Source organism: Diabrotica undecimpunctata, chromosome 7 (genome assembly GCF_040954645.1).
Source record: "Diabrotica undecimpunctata isolate CICGRU chromosome 7, icDiaUnde3, whole genome shotgun sequence".
NCBI classification, from domain to species: domain Eukaryota; kingdom Metazoa; phylum Arthropoda; class Insecta; order Coleoptera; family Chrysomelidae; genus Diabrotica; species Diabrotica undecimpunctata.
In genome coordinates, this window is record NC_092809.1 from 74,018,937 (window position 1) to 74,034,841 (window position 15,905).

General features: G+C 36.7%; 1 protein-coding gene across 4 annotated transcripts in view; it reads right to left on the minus strand.

Moving 5' to 3' along the window:
* The window catches only part of LOC140445488 (uncharacterized), a 54,203-nt gene that overhangs the window by 21,214 nt on the left and 17,084 nt on the right, over positions 1–15,905 (minus strand). For 3 of the 4 annotated variants that reach the window (XM_072537535.1, XM_072537536.1, XM_072537538.1), the window contains exon 2: positions 5,827–6,187. In XM_072537535.1, the coding sequence (XP_072393636.1) occupies positions 5,827–6,187 (361 nt within the window). Of the gene's footprint in view, positions 1–5,826; positions 6,188–10,027; positions 10,120–15,905 lie in introns of those variants that run through there. The other variant, XM_072537537.1, reaches the window with a different exon arrangement.

The window sequence follows — 15,905 nt, forward strand, 5'->3', positions numbered from 1 at the left end:
GCCGAAATTTGAAGGAAGTGGAGGTTCTATTCATGTTAAAGTCCCAACTTTCGACGGAAAATCATCATGGAACAACTACATGAAACAGTTCGAATCAGCCGCAAGAGCAAATGGATGGTCTGAAAAAGAAAAGGCTGTAAACCTGACTATCGCTCTTCGAGGAGATGCCTTAGATGTGCTTCAGACCATAGCCGTAGAGGAGACCGATGATTTCGAACAACTGAAGAAGAGGTTAAATATGCGATATGGCCACGAACATTTGGAACATGTATATCAGTCGCAGCTTAAAAATCGTAGACAGAAGAAAGATGAGGCTCTTCAAGAATATGAGGTAGATATTGCCAGATTAGTACGATATGCTTATCCAACAGCTCCCGAAGACATGATGGAAAAATTGGCCGTTCAAACGTTTATTGATGGTCTTCGTGATCATGAAATGCAGAGAACACTACGATTAGCTCGTCACAAGACGCTGGTTGATGTTTTATCCGCCGCCCTCGAATACGAGTCAGCTACGCAGGCCTCTGGCGGTTACAGTAAAGTTAGGACTGTAAAAGAGGAAGGGGATGAAGATAAACTTGACCAGCTCTTTAATTTGATGAAAAGCATGACATGCAAGAAAAAGAAGACCATAAAATCAAGAAACTCACCATCAGGAAAACCAGAACGAGTCAACCTTAGGGGGGCAGCTTCGACCCGGAACTCTTCCAAAGACCCTCTTATACTAATAGCTTCTTTGAAATGTCGTGAAGATAGTGTATATGTAGATGGAGACATAAATGGTAAAAAGCATACGTTGTTGGTGGATACCGGAGCGACCAGAACCATTATACGCCCGACAGTTATAAACAGCCGAAAGAAACTGTTACCAACGAGGTTGCGACTTCGGACCGCTACAGGTGAAAATGCCAACATTCATGGAGAAATCCAGGTACAATTGGGGATTGGAGCAGAAAAGTTTGTCCATACTGTTATAGTTGCTGACATCGAAGAGGATGTTATATTAGGAATGGACGTAATGAATATGCATGGATTCCAATTGGATTTTAAGAATAAGGTAATCAAAGTTGGCAACGAGGAAGTATTTCTCCATCCACATAATGACAACACTGTGCAAGCAGCCATTACAGAAGATACAGTCGTGCCTGCGAGAAGCGAAACGATCATAGTAGCGCGACTACAGGGAATTGTAGACGAAGGGAGACCTGTTATGATGGAGCCTTGGAACCACGACGATGAGGTTGGTCGTGGAATCATAATTGGAAAGGAATTGGTGACTTCGGCTAAAGAAATTCCTGTGAGACTTATCAATGTCAACGACTACCCAGTGACCATAAAGAAAGAGACAAAAGTAGGAACTTGTGTACCTGTGACATCCATAATCCGTCAGGCGACAACATCTGATAATTCCAACGACAAATTCGACCAAATGGTTGCAGTTGCAGGACAGTCTCTAAATCAGATGGAGAAAAGAAAATTAAGGGAATTTCTGCGGCAGTATCGTGATATTTTCGTACCGAAAGGAGGAAAGACGGGAAGAACTACCGTTGTTAAGCATAAAATTGATACTGGTAATGCTAAGCCAATTCGTCAAACAGCTCGACGATTACCACAGGCGAAGAGAGAGGAAGCTGAAACGATTGTTCAGGAAATGAAGAAAGACGGGGTGATAGAACCTTCTACGAGTCCATGGGTCTCTCCGGTGGTCCTGGTTAAGAAGAAAGACGGAACGACGAGGTTCTGTGTGGATTACCGTTTGCTGAACAACGTTACCAAGAAAGATAGTTATCCTCTGCCTCGGATCGATGACACATTGGACACATTGGCTGGAAGTAAATTGTTTTCTACTTTAGATTTGAAGTCTGGATACTGGCAGGTAGAAATGGACCCAGTCGATAAAGAAAAGACAGCCTTCACCACAGGATCTGGATTGTGGCAATTCAACGTTATGCCATTTGGACTTTGTAATGCTCCTGCGACATTTGAGAGGCTTATGGAAAATGTGTTGAGAGGGTTATCTTGGAAAACATGCCTGGTTTATTTAGATGACATAATCGTCTTGGGGGAGACATTCGAAGATCATTTGAGGAATTTAGAAAACGTTTTTAATCGACTTAAAGCTGCCCAATTGATGCTAAACCCCAAGAAGTGCCAGCTATTTCAAGGTAAAGTCAATTATCTGGGTCATATAGTCAGTAAAGAAGGAGTGGCCGTGGATAAAGGAAAAATCGATTCCATTAAGGAATGGCCAAAACCAACTGACAAACATCAAGTGAGAAGTTTTCTTGGACTATGTACTTACTACCGGAGGTTTATTAAGAAGTTTGCAGATATCGCTAAGCCATTAACGCGACTTACGGAGGAAGCAAGAGATTACCGCTGGGATACAGACTGCCAAAATGCCTTTGAGACCTTGAAAAAGCATTTAATAACAGCACCAATTTTAGGGTATCCACTGCCAGAAGGAGAGTTCATCTTAGATACAGATGCAAGTAATGTGGGAATTGGAGGAGTGCTGTCTCAGATTCAAGGAGGACAGGAACGAGTCCTCGGATATTTTAGTAAAGTTCTTTCAAAACCTGAGCGGAATTATTGCGTCACGAGGAGAGAACTTCTAGCAGTAGTTAAATCAGTAGAGCACTTCTATCAATACCTCTATGGCAGAAAGTTTCTAATCCGAACCGACCATGCCGCCCTTAAGTGGTTGATGCAGTTTAAGAATCCAGAGGGTCAGATAGCCAGGTGGATCGAACGACTCCAAGAATACGATTTTAAGATTGAGCACCGAGCCGGAGTTAGCCACAGAAACGCTGATTCTCTTTCCAGAAGGCCATGCCCAGCAGAGTGTCCCCACTGCAACAAAACGGAATCCAAGGAAGCAGCAGTGCTAAGAACGACGATTGTCAACGACGACTGGACGCCTACTAAGATAAGGGAAGAACAAGAGAGAGATCCAGTTATACAGAAAATCCGAAAATGGAAAGAGGAAAACCGTCGACCACCCTGGCAGGAAATATCAAACCTATGCTCAGTAGTTAAGACGTATTGGGCCCAGTGGGACTCATTTATCATCGAAGATGGCTTGCTTAAACGAGTCCTGGAAAATGATGACGGTTCAGAGAAGAGAAGACAGTTGGTGATCCCAAAGAGCAGAATAGCCGAAGTACTTCGTCAGTTACACGACAGTCCATCGGGAGGGCATTTTGGTGTAAGGAAAACCCTTCAGCGAATTCGGGAACGGTTTTATTGGATGAACAGTTCCGACGACGTAAAAGACTGGTGTAAGAAATGTACTATTTGTGCTACGAGTAACGGGCCTCACCGGAAAAGGAGAGCTCCTATGAGACAATATAATGTTGGAAGCCCGTTTGAAAGAATAGCTTTGGACATTGCAGGGCCATTTCCAGAAAGTGAAAATGGGGGCAAGTACATGTTGGTAGTAATGGATTACTTCACTAAGTGGGTCGAGATTTACGCACTTCCAGACCAGAAGGCCGCCACCGTTGCAGATAAGTTGATCCAAGAATATATCAGCCGATTTGGAGTGCCTTTGGAGATCCATAGTGACCAAGGCAGGAACTTCGAAAGTGATCTATTCCAAGGAATATGTGATAGACTAGGCATGAAGAAAACAAGAACTACCGCGTATCATCCACAATCGGATGGTATGGTAGAACGAATGAATAGGACAGTTGGCAAGTATTTGACAAAGATGGTGTCCGATCATCAGCGAGATTGGGACCAATACCTTCCGTTCTTCACAATGGCCTACAGATCTGCTGTTAACGAATCAACGGGCCAGACACCAGCCAGAGTCCTATTCGGACGCGAAATGCGACTACCTTGTGATCTAGAATTTGGGTGTCGACCTGGAGAAGATGTAGCAGGTGAAGATTATGTGATCGAATTACGAAGAAGAATGGACGATGTACATGAGTTGGTCCGTTCCCACCTTCAGATCGCTAGCGACCGAATGAAGAAACGGTACGATACACAAGCCGAAAAGGGTTGCTTTAAGAAGAACGACAAAGTATGGCTGTATAATCCCAAGAAGCGAAAAGGTTGTTCTCCCAAATTGCAGCAGTTTTGGGAAGGTCCATACCTCATCATGGAGAAGATCAACGATGTCATCTACCGAATAAGCAAGATTCCGAGGGGAAAGCCGATGATAGTACACCATAACCGGTTGGCATCTTTCGAAGGTGACCACGACGTAGATGAAGAAGTGGAAGTAAACCAAGTCCAAGATGTGTTTAACCTCACGTTTGAGGAATTCATGGGTGCCTATGGAGGTACCGGTAAAGCAAGACATGGTGTTACCACTGAAGAAAAGCAAGATCTACTCGCGCTCCCCGATGACTACTCGCTGGCCCTTACCATCCCGGCCAGTATCAAAGACGCACCAGGGTTGGCATCCGTCTTTCGAAGGAAGTTTGGTCGAGTTGCAGAACTGCAATGCCAGGTGCCAGCTCCCGGTAAAACCTTGAAACTCCAAGATGCATCACGTTACCTTTTCTACCTGGTAACAAAAGACACTGCCCGTGACCAACCTACCTACCGAGATGTATGGGAAGCCTTACTTCAATTGAGAGAGCACGTACTAGAGTCCGACGTGCAAAAGTTAGCCATGCCAAAGTTGGAGTGCCGCCAATTAGATTGGAGGGTTATCCGAAATATGGTGGAGGAGATCTTCAAAGACACCGAAGTCCAGGTGTTAGTCTGTTGCAATCCGCTAAGTACCTTGTGCGGAGAGAAAACCGTCCCTTGTCATTTTTATACAACTGGAAGTTGTAAAAGAGGGTCCAGTTGCCGATACCAGCATACAGTTCCGGTTCCAGTCCCGACAAGGTTCCAGGAGGAACCATCTTTTAAGAGGGGGGCAATGTTACGATAAATATATACTGGCCTAAATATATGATGACTAATAATATTCTGTTTTGTTGTAGAAATTTGGCGGAGGTTCTAGATTCAAAATTGTGGTGAATTCTCCAACTAGATATTTCTCGATTTTTCGATGCAAGACAAAGCGATCTTTCGATGCTGTTCTAGTATATCAGGATTTCGTATATAAATACAACATTTTTATATGGAGGGCCAGTTAATTCTGAACTCGCGCTCGCGAATTTGTAACGTACGGATATATATAAATTTGTCAGATAAGTTAATATAAATAAAGAAATAAATTAAATCCGTAAGTGTTATAAATATTGAACCTTTTAATAAATTCACAACAATATATATATATATATATATATATATATATATATATATATATATATGTATATATATATATATATATGTATATATATATATATATATATATATATATATATATATATATATATATATATATATATATATATATACCATTTTTGGTTTTCTGTTTTGCGAGACATGCCATTACTTTTTACTTTTATTATTCACTCGCATTATCCGTTTTCATATATATTATTCAAAAAGTATCCTGGATTTCTTTCGGACGTTGTTAATAACATACTTAAAACGATACACATTACAGTTGCGTTTATGGTTCTTTACCCGTGCGTCATTAATACATGGCGAGATAAAACACATACTTTTTATCTAACATGAAGAGACAACATGAGAAAATGTAACCCGTGAAGCGTTGATCAATGAGCTGCAGGCTAAAGAAATTATTTCTACAAGTAAAACATTCTTGAGTACAATATTAAAAGATTTGGAGTTTAAAGTTAAAGATAATCATCGGAGAGCTTTAATTGAAAGAACTCATATCGCAGCACAACGAGCGTGTTTCTTACGTAAATACATGGAAAACAGAAATAGTACATATCCGTGTTTACTTACCAGCAGCTAACGACATGGCGGGTATAAAAAGCGCTTCTTGTCCGTCGACAGTAACAGTTTGCATAGGCTGCATGAGGTTATATGCTAGTGCAGCATTTTGCCCAGCCGCAGCTGCTGCGCTGACCAACTGCGCAGCTCCCGCTTGTTGTTGAAGTAACTGCTGCTGTAGTTGCTGGGGTAGTCCAACGGGAACGCTTACCACTTGAGGACTAGCTGACATAGGTACGCCCTTTATATTGACGTTTGTCGGTGTTGGCGTCGTTGACATGGTGACTGTTGCTGGGGTATCGCCAGACGTCGGACCTATTCTGCTACACGTGGCCGCTAGCAGAGCTAGGGGGGAGGGTGTCGGCTTCGACTCCTGAAAATTATACGAGTAATATTAATATCCTCTGAATATTTCATGATGGTTTACAATTGGTTGCTTTTATCTTTATTTATTCCACCTCCCATGGGTCGCCATGGACAGAACAGACATTAATCTTTTTATTGTTATTGGCAATGATCATATCGCAGTAGTCCTAGCGTTAGATTTATCTGGATATCTGCAACTTTATTGGAAGGCGAACGAATTAAAAATTTTGCCTTGAAATTACCATTACCATACATAAAAAGAAGAAAAAGAGGATGAATGAACATTGGCCCACAAGAGGTCATTATATGTACTGGACAGAACTTTGAAAGATATTCGTGACAATCAAAAACATTTTTGGTGGAGCCATGATTCTATTTTCAGACTGTTCCTTATTAAATATTTATTCCCCAATTAACTGGTGCGGACGACCTAAACGCATGCTTAACATCATTCAATTTGCGGCGTCATCTAAGGACGCTCCTATTGACAAATAACATGCCAGTGTTTTTGCTACAAGATAAAAGTGCAATTGTGTTTTCAAAGCAATTGTTAGATATTGGAAATAGTACCCGCTAATGACACCTCGACCGGATTCATTTCATTACCCTAAGATTTCTGTTACTTAAAGATGTTACAGACTCTAAAGAGGAACTAATTATTATGATACATTATTTAATTTTATAGCGATACGAAGTTAGGCAGGTCAGCTAGTTTTCATATAAATTAACTAAGCATAAAAAGTTAATATAGTGTTCTATAATTATAATTCAATCCACAGAAAGCAAAAGACTTTAAAGCCCATAAAACATCAATTACTGTAAATATAAGATACACCTGATATAATTTATTTTTTACTTAAGAATATGCTTACTCATCTTCTCGACAATTGGATGGAGTAATGATGTGACTTTTAATAATTATTCCATCAGGGTAAATGTTTAACCTTGGGCTGACCAAGGTGGGTCAATTTTGATCACAATGTGTTGTGATAAATAAATGTGTGTTTGATACATTCAGAAATATTTTCAATTTTTAACTCGTTAGTTTTTATCTGACTTTAATATCATTCTTTATACTCTCATATTTCGTAATAAAAAAAAATCCCCTATATTTCACGAATAAAAAATAGTTTCTTCTGAATTTGTTTCTGAATTAGTAGTTAATCAGTGTAGTAGTGTCTACGGGGTCGGGAGACTAAGATCCCGGAAGCCCTGAAGAAGACATCAGAGAGAATGTCGAAAGCTCGGCGCAGTGAGCAAAAAATGCACTTCAAAATAATGCATATCCCGAACATCTAATCGAAACTATTTTCAAATCAAGACTTAATAAATTTTAAAATACAAATAATAATAAACCCAACAGTATCAAAACTACTTATACAACTCTTCCATATATAAAAGGTTTATCCGAATAATTAATAAATATTTTAGCCAAACATAATATAACAGTGACCATAAATTTTAAAATACAAATAATAATAAACCCAACAGTATCAAAACTACTTATACAACTCTTCCATATATAAAAGGTTTATCCGAATAATTAATAAATCTTTTAGCCTAACATAATATAACAGTGGCCCACAAAGGCAACAACCATTTAAATAAATGTTTGACTAAACTAAAAACACAAACTCCAAAACTCAAAAAATCACATATTGTTTGCTTTCGGTTTCGGTTAACATCGTAGGCATCAATTTCCGTAGCGATGCACTAAAACATTAGTCAATTAAGTTCGCAACTGCATAACGAATGGATACCACATCTGTCAAAGCAGCTCAAGCAGTAGCATTATTGAAAGAAGACCTGTCAGAGGGCCGTGGCAAATCGACTAAATTTAAGCCAAGCTGCTGTGTCCCGAGTATATCGTCGGTACCAAGATACTGGTGATTATGTCCGCCGACAAGGAGGAGGCCGTAAACGAACAACAACGGAGAGAGATGATCGATTTCCTGTATCTAAATCTCTGAGAAATCGACATTTGACTGGTGCTAATCTCAAAGAAGAGCTTAGAGAGGTCCGAGGTGTGGTTACTAGCGTTTGGACAGTTAGAAAGAGACTTAAAGCAGCCAACCTGACACCAAAAAGGGTAGCTACGATTATCAAGCTAATTGCAGCCCAGAAGTAAAGGCGACTAGAATTTGCTCGCGAACATTTGGATTGGGACGACTATCAATGAAGTCAGGTATTATTCTACGACGAAAGTAGGATCTGCCTACATGGCAACGAAAAGAGGCGTCGAGTCTATAGAAGGCCAGGAGAACGATTTGCTCAATGTTGTATACGAGAAATTGTATCATATGGAGGCGGTACTTGTATATTTTGGGCAGGCATTTCCATGGATGGGAAAACCGAGTTGGTTTTCGTGCCTGGTGGAGGACGTGATGGAGGTTTAACGGTGGATCGTTACATCAGAGATATTTTGGAGGAAATGTGGTTCCATACGTGGGATTTATTGGTGATACCTTTATTTTATTGGATGATAATGCACGATGTCATACCGCACGAGTCACCACCAACTATCTGACTGAGATCGGTATACCTACAATAATTGGCCTGAGTTGAGCCCGGATATAAATCCAACAGAGTATGTTTGGGATGAGCTTAAACGAAGGGTCCGAAACAGAAATCATGCACCAAAGAGCATAATGGAATTGAGAGCTGCGCTTAATGAAGAATGGAAAGCAATGCCTCAAGAATTTATTAGAAAAGTCATCCGATCCATGCGAAATCGACTGGAAAGTGTAATTAGGAATAGGGGTGGTAATATCAGATATTGAAAAATAAAAAATTCATTTCGTAATTGATGATTTCTCTGTTCATTACGTCTTTCTTGGGATAGTTCCAATGATGAATATTTGAGAAACTCTGTTCGTATAGCATATTGTTTTTATAATGCATGTTCCAAATAATGAAATAGCGGTTTTTGTAAGTTCAATAATAAAGTTACTGTTCGCACATTACATCTTGTTATTTTCATACTTGTTACATTAAAACAGAAGGTGTAATCTTAAATATCGCTTTTGAGTGGATTGTTTTGCACTCAAGTGTATATATATATATATATATATATATATATATTCCATAGGCTACTTGATAAATAAATTTTTTGTGAGAAAAATGAATATATGAAGTTAATTTATTTGAAAATTGCAAGAGATAGGTATAGGGAATGCTAATACAGATCGATAGTGAGAAACGTATTATTTTAAAATAATGAATCACATTCAGGGTTTGAAAAAAAAAGGAATTAGGCGAAAATTTAGGATGCCGGTTTTATGCCAATTCTGACAGCACCCTGTATAATGAAAAAGGCAACTTTACGCAGTAAACGAGAAAGCTGTATGTGGTTAATAAGCTCCTAAAAAATTTAAACTTTTATTCAAATTATATTAGAGGATATTGAACTTTATATACATGGTAGAAAAGTGTAAAAGTGAAAATTTTACTATAAAAACCATTATAACTCAAAAACGGTTCACAGTGGGTATAGGGAAGTATTAACAAAAAATGTTATAAGGAACTTACGGTATAATCGGAAGTAGCAAGTAGATGAAAATATTTTCGTTAAACAGTTCACTCTTCAACACCCCTTCATTCAAATTTTTATGATTTAGTTACCTTTTAGTTCTCGAGATAATTTTAATTGGCCGTTTATCTGCCGCATCCTGTATACATATAATTAAAATTTTAAGATTTCACAAAGTATCTGTTTTGTTACGATGGAAGCACAACAAACTAATTTAATCCACGATTTAATCTAAGGTACAATGAGAACTTGAATATTTTATTACACATTTTAAAGTATTAGACATTTAAAAAAATCAGAACAGCATTCTTTACTTACCCATAGCAGACCCATTCAAAACACTAATATGCTATCAATATTAATGGTCAGTATCTGAGTCACATAAGGTAAGCTGGAGATATGAGGTGGATGAGTCTATGAAATAAAAAGATTCATTATTGCGAAGATAGAGAACATTGGAAAAGCAAATCAAAGAAAGGATAGCAACACTAACTGTAGTAATTAGCAGCAAAAAACACGTACTAATCCATGTTCTCCCTATTCTCTGCAATATTCCTTTTTCCCGTAATATTTCCTGCACCGTTATATAACAAATAGCAGTATTATAAATACAAATTAAAAACGATTAATAACCTTAATTGAGCTGTAGCACGTGACGTTAAGAGGGGTGGTAAGGATTTGCTAAGGCTTTCACAATGCAAACTTTTATGTGAGGGGTTGAGATAATTATTTCGCGATAAAAAACAAGTCCCAAGTGTTAGTGAGACACTCAACTTACAAATGGGGAGCTCGTGTAATATAATATGCACGATAACTGTGATGACGGATTATATATGTCAGAAAGCACACAAAATCAATTTCAGATTTACTGTATAAAGTCCATTTTTTTTTATTTCTGGAAATATATTAATTCCACAATACTCCAATCGAAATTATAAAAATACTAAAGAATACGTATCTCTCATCAAAGATTAATTTAACAAGAAATATTGTTTTCAAATCAAATCTACACTAAATTGACTAAACACAGGGGGAAACACAATTTGGTCTCAAGAACGATTGTAAAATGAGAGACGCGCTTATTTAATAAAAGTAATTATGAAGACAGGTAAACCCCGAAATAATTATCTCTAGTATAAATACTGGACTAATAGTGGATCAGAGAACTAAGGATTTTCCCGTGACATTCGTTGATACAGGTATCTCACAACTGCTATTAATAAATTTAGTAAACCAATATACAATTGATGTAACAATTTTAGATTGTTATACCAACAATATTCTGCCAGGAATTTTTAATAAATCATTCCTAACTGCCGATTGTGAAGCGCAGTTATTAATAAGTAAAGGGCCATTTGTGTCAGTTACAAAGGTAACATAGTAGGCTTTGAAAAAAATTACAGTTTTCATATTATTACCTTTTTAATCAATCCGTGTGGTTTGTTTTTATTGTTAAAAATGATTTTTTCTGTAGAAGAGTTAACAGATATGATCTGGGTATTAGGAGAGAGTTCGAGAAATTACTTACATCCAGAATATATGACGAGCAATATGCTGAACGGAGGAAACCAAACGTAAGAGCAAAATTAATGGATCGTTTTGTTCGCACTGGGTCAGTTGTATATGAAAAAAATGAGAGAACCAAAACTGTTCTAAGTGAAGAAAAGGAATATGATGTACTGATAGCTATTACTGAAGATCCAGTACCCAGGAAGTACAATGGAAAAGAATTGTTTCGATCTTAATTATTTTGAACGCGAAAACTAGTTTAGATACAAAAGTATTTCTGTTCATGTACCGCAAAATTTTCTACGAAAAATATAATGGTATTTCTAATAATTTAGAATTATGTGCAGTATGTGCATGTAAACCAGAGAATTCTAAAAAATGTTAAAGACGACTCTATAACACAATGAAATTGAGCTTTGTAGATAGAAATCCGGCTGTTGTTGACGAAAATTTTCAAATTATGGACAATAAAAACGATGTGTAATAAATATTAGGTATTATACTTCTATCTTTATTTTATTATATTTTTCGGTGAATATTAAATTATGCATTGATTAATATTTTTCACTGTACACTGTTATAAAACATTAAATAAGTCACCTCACTACGTGCATAACCATGGTAGGGGTAACTTGAAACGATGCCAGCCTGCCTAGCTGCGAAATATGACAAAATTAAACATATCTTTTACGCATAAATGTTATCAAAAATGGGTGCAAAAACATGTTGCGTATTTAATTGTGCTAATAATAGCAAAAATAGTGAGTGAAGTTTTTATAGGTTTCCAAAGATTACATATAAATTAGAGAAAAGAAAAAGATGGATTTGTGCTATTAATATGAAAAAGTAAATATCACATAATCTCAACAACCCTGCGTGGGTCTTAGCCTCCTCAAGAATTTCTCTCCAGTCGTCCCTATCCATCGCCTTCCTCCGCCAAGCACGTATTCCCATATTTCTCATCGATGTTATCAAGGAACCTTGTTCTGGGTCTTCCTTTTCTGCTTTGACCAATGGGTCTATCAAGAAGCGTTTTTCTAGTTGGGTCATTTTGTTCTGGTTCCTGGTATATTCTATAAAGTTCGAAGTTGTATCGTCTTCTCCACACTCCATTGTCATTCTTCACTGCTCCATAGATTCGCCTTAGTAATTTTCTTTCGAAACATCCTTGTTTTCACTACTTTTTGTTAGAGTTCAAGTCTCTGAACCATATGTAAGGACTGGGGGTTATTATTGTTTGTAGAGTTTTATTTTTGCATTTCTCGATATAATTGTGGATTTAAGGAGAGGATTAAGCCCAAAATAGCATCTGTTGGCGGTGCAAATTCTGCGATTTATCTCTGCGGTAGATTATTTTCAGTGTTAAGAAACGTTCCCAGGTATACAAATTCGTTCACTGCTTCGATGACGTCGTTTTCTATAACAAGTGGTCGTAGGATTTGTGGTTGCGTGCTTATTTTCATATACTTCGTTTTGTTGGTGTTTATTATTAAACCCATTTTTTTAGCTGATTCTTTTAAGGCTGCATACGTCTCTCGTACAGCGTTTTCGGTTCTCCCAACAATATTGACATCATCAGCATATGCCAGGATTTGCACTGATTTATTATATATGTATTGAACCAGTGGTTGTGATTTTTGACATACGTGTTAGTTTAATATCTCATTTTTAAGCAATTGAAATAGGAAAAATTTCATTAATATACCTTTAATGATGTTTCATAAGGCTTCAAGCTAACTGCAGCCTGTCTGATGACTTTAGCTTTTATTTCATAACTTTTACTATTATTGTTTTTAATTACATGCTCTTTTACATGACAAACGTGATTTGCCAGTACTAATTTTTCCGTTTGGGATTGAAAAGATAAATTAGGATGCATTTTTAGAAACCCAGTTCTTAATACTACATCCATTTTGTACATAAACTGGAAAAATATAATTAAAAAACTAAATAATAATCCTCCATTTCGTATGTATTTAACGTATGTTTAACATCAAATTGAGAGGTCCAAAACTGTGAGATAAAGGCAGGTAGGTGTCGCGTCAGTCACGCACGGAGCGAAAAAAGAAAATGTACATTATTGTGGCATTGAAAAAAATTTTAATTGATTTTAATTGATAATTATAATACGTTATTTGTCTTAATAAAAATAATTGGAAATATCTTTTTTTCTAAATAAATTGTAAGAAATATTTGGTAAATAGTTGTAGGTAATATTTATTTTTTCTAAATAAATAAAGTAATATTTTGTATTGAAGTAATGTTTTAAATTTAAACAAAAATGTTTACGCGCCGCGCTCCTGTATCGCCGGAATCGTACACACTTTGCGGTAGATTGCTCGAAATGCATATTCGAAATATTTGGATCCATGTTTTGAGCAAGAAAGAAACCATTTATCCTTGTCAAAATATTCTGACTTGTACTTGAAGGTTTATAGATTATAAGCTTTTTATTGTTGCGTTCTGCACATACGATGACCTCAATATAACAATTGGGGTCATCCTGAAGGGGGAGAGAAGATATTTTGTTCAATCTAGAACACGCTGGTTGCCCCCTTTCGGATTGGGTATGTATATTAAAATAAAAGAAATGAAAACAAGTGGACTGTATAAAACTCTATTTTAAAAAGAGGTGAAATAAACCATAAATATACATAACCCAATATACCTACAATTATAAATAAAGAAGAATATAAACTTAAAAGAAGAAGAATATATGTAGTACAAACTTACACACAAAAAGAGAACCATAAACAAAACAAAACTGTCGATTGTATATATACCACGTTATAGAGAGAAATAATATACAACAAATAAAAAATATGAATATATATGTCATATAAAAACAAATTATTAAACTCAATGCAAAAGTATACTCATAATACACATTATGAGTTAATATTAGGTAATAAAATACACAACACTGTGATATATATACAAAAAGAATAGTGAAATTATTATAATATAAAAAATATACAAATCTACATAAAGGTAATGAAATGTTCTCAATCAAGTTCAATCGCGATCGCGGCACAACAGATAAAAGTTCGAAGCAAATATGACATCTATATACCAAGTAAACGTACTTGATATATGCAGCAACAAAATTATGGTGTATTGTAGCTTACCCCATAAAGCACAGCACCAACGACGTCTTCATCGACGTATAACAGGAACCACAAAATTTCTAATTTCAACTTTTCTGCATCAAACCGACTTCCTCGGTCAAAGGACCGCTGGCAAGTGTCTTAAGGTACTCTTAACCCAAACGCACACACATGTGTGTGGTTTGAGAGATAAAACTCGACTCTGATTTTGACCGCAATGAAGTGTCTCGACGCGCTGATCTTAACTTCAAAAATACATATTCTTATCTGGCATATGGAACTCGCCCTTATCTCGCAGATGGCTAGTCTTGGAATGTTTAGCCCTTAAAACTGCTGTGCCCTTGTACACGCAAATCTCGTTTATATATACTACGGGGAGAATCAAAACTAACACAAAAAAGTCTGTTCATATTACAAATGTTTATATATCGTTGCGAAACTGCAACATTCTCCCCGCGTTGGCATACGTGCCAATAAAACATAACTGTACTTTGCACTCCCGACGCACTGTACAAATTCTGAAACCGTAAACACTTCTTCGGTTACGAAACGAACGCCACACTTACAAGAATACGAAAAGTTATACATTTACAAAAGACTACAAAGAACAATAACTTATACATAAAACAATAAACTTATACAACAAACGATAATAGAATAGAAATACATAACTACATACTAAATATACATCACTACAATTATACAATTATCAGTACTATACATAAAACAGATTTCCTCTCTTATAGGAAGTGCATTCCTCTATTATCCTAGGATACAATACATGAACTTGAAGCCATCGAGATGTAGCTATACAAGCGAATCCTCAGGATATCATGGATGGACCAGTTAACCAACGGGACCGTATGAAAAAGAACGAGGAAGGAAAGAAAAGTGATGTATATGATTAGAAGGCAATAATCAGGATGTCTCGGACACCTATGAGAGACGGCACTCAATATAAATACTACAAATAACCTTCTAATAGTTTTCGACAAGCAAGGAATTGGGAGAAGACAAATATCCTGGTTAACAACCCTAAGGAAATGGTTCTCCGCAAAAACAACTAAGTTAGGACAAATAAACAGAATAATTGTAGCCCGAATGGCCACTACAATATTCGAAACGAATAAACAGCAAAGGCAAAAGAAATATCGTATGAATTATAACACTGACCCTAGATATTAGCAATCTACCTGGACAGACATAATCACGACAAAAATGTAAAAATGTAAAACGAAGAAACTATATTCTTCCATAAGCTTTATCCATAAAAGATAATTAAGATAATTCGAACAACAATAAGCAAATTATATCTCAGGTTGAGACTTAGCTCCCTCTCGATAAAAAAGATAAAAAGGCGGCGACTAATTCTAAGCTAGGAGTAGACTTAGTCAATTATAATAAATCAAAATTACGATAAATAAAGAAATAAAGAGAATAGATAAAATACGAACATTATACTATTCAATAAACAAGGCTTTTTTTACACAAAAAGGCCATTTTCACACGAACAAAAACAAAAATGGTGTGACTCCTAAGAATTCTTTGTACCTTCAAGAATTCGTACAATGTCACTATAA